At 41.6% G+C, this 7584-nt stretch overlaps 1 protein-coding gene across 3 annotated transcripts in view; it reads left to right on the top strand.

Annotated features, from left to right (window-relative positions):
• The window catches only part of NTM (neurotrimin), a 1238439-nt gene that overhangs the window by 681436 nt on the left and 549419 nt on the right, over positions 1–7584 (top strand). For 2 of the 3 annotated variants that reach the window (XM_027835123.1, XM_027835125.1), the window contains exon 1: positions 4348–5521. In XM_027835123.1, coding sequence (XP_027690924.1) covers positions 5355–5521 — 167 coding nt within the window. In that variant the 5' untranslated portion in view covers positions 4348–5354. Of the gene's footprint in view, positions 1–4347; positions 5522–7584 lie in introns of those variants that run through there. The other variant, XM_027835124.1, reaches the window with a different exon arrangement.

Here is a 7584-nt window from a genome sequence, read left to right as displayed (position 1 = left end):
CTTCTTCTTCTTCTTCTTCTTCTTCTTCTTCTTCTTCTTCTTCTTCTGGCTTTTTTTCTTATATTATTTTTTTCTCAATTACATGTAAAAAAATTAAAATTCTTTTTTTTTAATTTTGACTTCCAAATTTGCTCTCTCCCTTCGTCCCTCCCCATCCCCCATCCTGGAGAAGGCAAACAAATTGATCTAGATTATACCTGTGCAGTCATGCAAAACATATTTCCATATTAACTATATTGCAAGAGAAAACACAGACCCCCTCCACCCCTCAAAAACAAGAACAATAAAGTAAAAAAAAATTCTGGTCTATATTCAAACTCCAGCACTTCTTTCTCTGGAGGTAGATAGTATTATTTTATCATTAAAATTTTGAAATTGTCTAGGATCATTGTATTGCTGAGAACAGCTAAGTCATTCACAGTTGATCATGACACAATATTGCTGTAATTGTGTACAATGTTTTCCTGGTTCTGGTCACTTCACTTTGCATCAGTTCATATAAGTCTTCCCAGGTTTTTCTGAGAACATCCAGCTCATCATTTCTTAAAACACAATAGTATTCCATCACAATCATAATACCATAACTTGTGCAGCCATTCCTCAGCTGATGGACATCCCCTAAATTTCTAATTCTTTGTCATCACAAAAAGAGCTGCTATAAATAATTTTTGTAAAATAGTTCCTTTTCCTTTTTCTTCTTTGATCTCTTTGAGATACACACATAGTAGCAATATTGTTTGGTCAGAGTTTTATAACCCTATAGGCAAAGTTTCAAATCACTTTCCAGAATAGTTGGATCAGTTCACAACTCCACAAACAATTCATTAGTGTTCCAATTTTCCCACATCCACTCCAATATTTGTCATTTTCCTTTTCTGTCATATTAGCCAATCTGATAGGAGTGAGGTTGTACTTTATAGTTGTGTTAATTTGCGTTTCTCTAATCAATAGTGATTTAGACCATTTTTTCGTATAACTATAGATAACTTTGATTTCTTTGTCTGAAAACTGTCTGTTCATATCCTTTAACCATTTTTTCAATTGGGGAATGACTCATATTCTTATAGCTTCAACTCTATTCTCTATACATTTGAGAAATGAGGCTTTTATTGGAGAAATTTCCAGCCTTCTATTCACTGAACCACCAGCTGCCTATATGCCAGGTATTGTGTAAGTCTATTCCCTCCTCTACGTAATTTTGTTCAGCTTTTTAACTTGTGTTCAACTCTCCGTGATCCAATTTTGGGATTTTTGCAGCAAAGATACTGGAGTGGGTTGCCATTTCCTTCTCCAGCTCATTTTATAGATGAGGAAATTAAGGCAAACAAGGTTAAGTGACTTGCCCAGGGTAACACAGCTAGTAAGTGGCTGAGGCCAGATTTGAACTCAGGAAAATGAGTCTTCCAGACTCTAGACCTGGCACTCTATCCACTGTGTCATCCAGCTGCCCCCCTTCACATAATAGCCCTTCAAATTTTTGAATAGATCTATCATGTACCCCACTAAGTCTTTTTCTCTTCCAGCCTAAACAACATGAAGTCTGTCAACGTGGCCAGGCATGTTCTCCAGTCTGCTCACTCTTCTTGCCTTCCTCTCCAGGATGCTCTTATATTTGCTAACAAGCAGAATCTGGAAATGAAAACAAATGTGGTCTCAAAAGGGCTGAGTATAGTGCAACCACCTGCTGAGATCCTATAAAAAAAAGTAATGCTAACATAAATCTCCTCTTCTTGCCTTTCTCTCTCCCTATCAGAACAACAACTTCCCATTTCCTTCAGTACCTGTATCATTTCCTGGTACCTTTCATTTTTCAGGTCACAAAATGATGATTTACTTGCTGCCATGTGGCTAATGTTCTTCTAGTCATCTAAAATAATGACAGTAAATCCACATTAATATAATCCCACAACAACTGTCTAAGGTAGACAGTATGGAGTATTATAAGTCCCATTTTGCAGATCAGTTAACTGAGGTTCAGAGAGATTAAACCATTTGGCAAAGGCCACCCAATTTGTAAGTGGCCAAGCTGGGATTTGAATCCAGTTCTGCTGACTGCAAGTCCAAGTTTCTTTGCTTCTCTCCAAACACCTAGCTTATTTTCAAGAAGTAGCCTAAACCCTGAAAATAGTGGGATAGTTCTAGTAATTCTTTTATAGGATAACACTTAGATGTCACTAAAAAGCTCAAATGATGAACTATTTTTAAAAAAATTATTCAGTACTTTATTTTTCCTCAGTTACATGTAAAAATTTTTTTTAATTTTTTTTTTTTTTTTAGTGAGACAATTGGGGTTAAGTGACTTGTCCAGAGTCACACAGCTAGTGAGTGTTATGTGTCTGAGGCTGGATTTGAACTCAGATCCTCCTGACTCCAGGGCTGGTGCTCTATCCACTGTGCCACCTAGCTGCCCCCAAAATAATTTTTAACATTCATTTTTAAATTTTGAGTTCCAAATTCTCTCCCTTCCTTCCTCCCCCCCCCCAGTCATTAGAAAGGCAAACAATTCAATATGGGCTATACATGTGTAATCATGCAAAACATTTCCAGGTTAGTCATGTTGTGAAAGAAAGCATAGACCAAAAAAAAAAAAAACCCTCAAGAAAAATAAAGTTAAAAAAAAGGATATTTCAATCTGTGTTCAGACACCATCAGTTGTTTCTCTGGGGAGGGATAGCATTTTTCATCATAAGTCCTTCAGAGTTGTCTTGGATCATTGCTTTGCTCAGAATAGCTAAGTCATTTGTAGCTGATTATCTTACAATATTGCTGTTACTTGGTACACAGTACATTTCACTTTGCATCAGCTCATGTAAGTCTTTCCAGGTTTTCCTGCTCATCCAAATGACGAAGTATGAAAACCCATTGACAGATACTAAGGTGAAGATTCTCTGCTACCTCAAAACTTGACTTACTGGGGATCCAAGAATTTTTATGACTCTTTTTCCCCCTCTGACCTCCCCCTACTCACAATTCCTTGGCCATCCTATCCAAATCTATTTGGTGCTGGAAGATCTCTGAATAATGTGGATTCTCATAAAACAGCTCTAGATAATTAGCAGCCAGGTTAATAGGTTCAGCAGAAAGCCCAAGTAGACACAACCAACACTTCTGCAGATCAGGAGGGAGGATTTAGGTCAATGCTGAGAGCTTACATCATGGAGGCTCTCAGCACTGAGCAGCTTTGCATCACTGATGTGCCAACCAAGCTCTGCCTGGGCTGTGCTCCCTAGATGCAGAGGATGCTAGGCCCTGTGATGGAGAATGCAGGTCCTTTTATCAGCACTTAAGAGGGGAAAAATCATAATGCAAGTTAAAGATAAACAGAAACTGCAGAAAAGGGGAAGTGACAGGTACCAAGACAATTTCATTTTTTTTTCCCCAGGGCTCTGTGATTTTGAAAGACACAGTGTTTAAGAATGAAATCAACTGTGCAAGAGTTTGCAACTCAGGGAAACCTGGGAACTCTCATTATAGATATACTAGGTGTCTAGGTTTTCCCTAATTTGAGCTCTTTTGCAGAGCTGACAGTTTTCTAATATACATAAAATCAGTCTTATCTAGTGTAAGGTGGCCTGGACTGGTATCAGGAAACCTGGCTTCTTCCCTGGGTTCTGCCACTTAATTGCTGTGTGACAATGGGCAATTTTATTCAACTCACTGTTCTCCTTATATGCAAAATGAGGGAAAATGACCACTAGTCTGGAAAATTCTGTTGTCCAAATCAATAATAAGTAAGCAGAACCTAAAGGATTAGGATTTCCCTGTTGCTCCCAGGAAGAAAGAAAATATCAAGAGGACTTTGCCAACTTCTTAGAAGGTTTTATATGTCATACCTAGCATCTATGTTTTGAATGTTATTTTTAATTTACTTTGCTTTTTGGAGGTACAGGCTGTGAAAGAGGGTTTGTACTGTGGAAGGGTGTGTCCTATTGATGTAGGAATCTGATCATATTAAAGTAATCACCCCCTCCTGAAGCTTCTACCTCCAAAGCTTTTAAGAATATCTAATGGATATATTCTGAACAATTGAAAAGTAACATGTGCATGCTTCAAGGTTTGCTAGTTCGGGAGTACAGAATACTGCTAAAGACATTCTTGGGTATCACCAACAATCTGAAGATATTTCTGAGAGATAATTTGCATTTGGATTGTAACTTTTCTATTTAGGAACCACAGCTCTGAAAGGGTTAACTAACCTCTGCTATAGTCTTAGTCTTTGCTGCTATGCCGGGTGTAGGCACTGCAGGGGTTAAAGTGGGAGCTCTCTCTGCTGCTCACCGTCCTTCCTGGAGATTAATGTGCTAAGTCTCAGCTGTTCAGTGTGTCTGTATCGGAGGGAAAGTGTTGGTCAGTGATGGAGTTGCTGTCATGACAACCCTGGAAGTCTGTGCGTGTGCGAGTCGGAGATGTTCCTGGGAGAAAGGAGGTGCTGAAACTGGGGGAAGCAGCTGAGTTTGGTCTTGGCTCCGGAGAGGCTCTCCTTTCGGCCGGTTGCATCTTCTGCATTTTGCCCTGCCTAAACCCAGGGAGGGAGATAGAGGGGGCACCGCGGCTTCGTGTGCCCCCGGCGTTCGCTTCTTCTTTCTACCTTCTCTGCTGGTGCCGCGTCTCTGTTGGAGGGTTTGGATGTAACGGGGCGACTGAAGTGTGTGCATTTTGGATTCAAGGAAGTTGAACGGAGGGATCTGCTGCAGGATTCCTGGGGTTTGGACGTGCCGTGCCGAAGCTGCGTGAATGGTGTATTGCCCTTCGTATCACGCTCCCCCTGCTGCAGCAACTACAGCTTTATATATATATATATCTACTTTGTATCTCTACTATTGTTACAGCTGTCCCCTTCCTCTCCTGGTGGTGACCTTTTCTCCGAAACTTGATAGAAAGTGTCGGGATCGTTCTTTTTGTCCCTTCACCATCTGAGGAAATACCGATCTGCTCTTGGGTGGCTGAATGAAATCGTTTTCCCCATCCCCGGTACCAAAGTGCTTAGTTCTTACCAAAGTGCCATGTCTGAACTGTTAATTGGAAGAATCCTCTCCTGAAAACGTGTCCACACCTTTTGCACCTGCCTTCCTCCTTTCTTTTTTTCTGCCGGCTCCTCCCTTGCTGGAGGAACACCAAGGGAGCTCTCTTCAGATGTTGTTGTCCGGGAATTTGGTTCTCTGATGCTGGAAAGCTGAGACGGGATTTGGGGGAGGATTATTAGACTTGCAGGAGCTCCCCTCCCCGCCCCAAACACACACAGTGCTCCTGGTTCGCTCCGTCCCCTTCCTCTCCCCCCGCCCCGCTTCCTGTGCCCGGCTGGGGGGCGCCTGCGGTGCCGCTGCTCCAGTTGAGGGAAGTTGTGGCTGTCGAGGATGGGGGTCGGTGGGTACTTGCTGCTGCCCTGGAGGTTCCTCGTGGTCCTGTCTCTCAGGCTGCTGTTCCTTCTGCCCACAGGAGTGCCAGTGCGCAGCGGAGATGCCACCTTCCCCAAAGCTATGGACAACGTGACGGTCAGGCAAGGAGAGAGCGCCACTCTCAGGTAGGGAGCAGCTCTTCGCTTCTTTGTGGTGGGGGAAAGTGGGTCTTCTCAGTTGTGATGATTTCTGGGGTGTGTATGTGTGTGTGTGTGTGTGTGTGTGTGTGTGTGTGTGTGTGTGTGTGTGTGAGAGAGAGAGAGAGAGAGAGAGAGAGAGAGAGAGAGAGAGAGAGAGAGAGAGCAGTGAATGGGGTTGCAGGTGTGTGTGAAATTGGGTACCTACGTCAAGAGGTGCCATGGAATTTTGACAAGAAATGTCACTTGTTCTCTGTACCTGCTCGAGAGCAAATTACGAGAAGCTGAAGAAACAGTCGTGGGAAGGGAGATAGGTGTACTATAGGGATTCTGTCTGGGTTTGTACTACTGATAGCAGCTAGCTCAGATGTACTGGGAATCTGCAGTTTCCATGAATCTAGTCTTCTATGGCTGGTTGGCTGTGAGGGACATCTGTAACCACGGATCAGCTATTAGAAAAAGAAGTGGATAAATTCTCTTTCAACCCTGGCATTAACATTTAAGTGCTGGGGAGCCTGGTGGCAATGGTTGTAGGTGCTTGGTTAAGCCTGGGAGTGAAAAGCCTCTTCTCTGAAGTTAATAAGGCCCACCCAGTGAAGAGGTCTGCTTTGGTCTGGATGCTGTCACTCTGCTCATGCCTTGCGGAATTGCCAAAGTGGGATTCTGCACTCCCTGGCAGGGACATTGCTGGGCCCCAGACCCCTCTGCTGCTTTTCAGTGAGTTTCATGCCTTGATACTGTTCTCTGTTGGGAAGAGAAGGAATGTCTCCTCCCATCTGGAAGTGGTTTATTGATGCTGGAACCATGGTGAGGAGTCAGTATTGTTCATGTGAAATATATGCCCTGGTCAAACATTTTCTCTTCATCAGCCACCAAGATAAAACCCAAAGTTCCATAAAAGTCCATTATTATTAATTATTATTTATATTACTATTGTTATCATTGTATTATCATTATTGTTATTGATTATGAAGATTAAAAAATGAGATTTCAACCTTATAGTGGGAGCAGGGGTTGACTTTAAAGTTAAAGGATACACTAGTGGGAAGAAATCAGGATTATCTGATATGTTTGTTATGGTGTAACATGACCAGCTTTTCTCCATGAGTATTGTGGCTTTCCAATGACTTTCCAGTTTCAAATGTCCATACACACCCCTAACCCCAAAAAGAGTTATGTAGAATTTATTGTTGTGAAGAAAAGTCAAACCACTTTACTCCATGGCACTAGATACCAAAATAAATGAGTTCCAAGTCAACAACAAACAATATTATGGGCTCTCTCCAGACTCCTTTTTATTTTCTCTCCATTTAGTTTTCCAAGCTGATTAGTGAGGCTGAAAAAAAATAGCATCTCTCTCTCTCTCTCTCTCTCTGTCTCTCTCTCCTGGAAAATGGCTTTTTCCTTCTGCTTTGGTAGGACCCCCTGATGGGGTCAAGGTCAATCCATAGACGGGTACACTATATGGATTACTCTAGTATCAAAAGGACTGCTAGGCTCACTGGATCAATTGTTCTGCTCACTAACATAAGACCAGGCCATCACACCTGAGGGAAATAGTATGGTTTAAAAAAACTATGCATGAAGATAAAAAAACATCCCATAATGCATTGTTATGAGGGGTCAGCTCTTATGTCCCCAACACATTTCTAGTTGTCCAGTGGTTCCTTTAATCATTAAATGATTTCTCTCTTTCAGGTTTTACATTTAAGAGCTGTGTCATGTAGATATTAAGCATCTGGTTCTTCCCACACCAGAAGTTGTCCTATTATATAGAATCCTTCTGCTTGTGTTGGCAAGTGGACTTCAGCAGAATTCTGATAATGTAATAAATTCAAAAGTCTTAAGTAGAAAACACAATGAATGTCAAGCACCAAATTTTGTAAGAGATGTGATATATTTAACTCATTAGTTCTATTTATCTACCTTTCTAATGCAATTCTAGGTTCAGAAAAGGGGAATTTTCACATGGAGAGAAAATGAAGAAGAAAGAAAGAGGAGAGGGAGAGAGAGAGAGAGAGAGAGAGAGAGAGAGAGAGAGAGAGAGAGAG

Source organism: Vombatus ursinus, unplaced genomic scaffold, assembly GCF_900497805.2.
Source record: "Vombatus ursinus unplaced genomic scaffold, bare-nosed wombat genome assembly UNPS02014813.1, whole genome shotgun sequence".
NCBI lineage: Eukaryota > Metazoa > Chordata > Mammalia > Diprotodontia > Vombatidae > Vombatus > Vombatus ursinus.
Note: the sequence above shows the minus strand (reverse complement) of the source record. Positions and strands in the feature narration are given on the sequence as shown.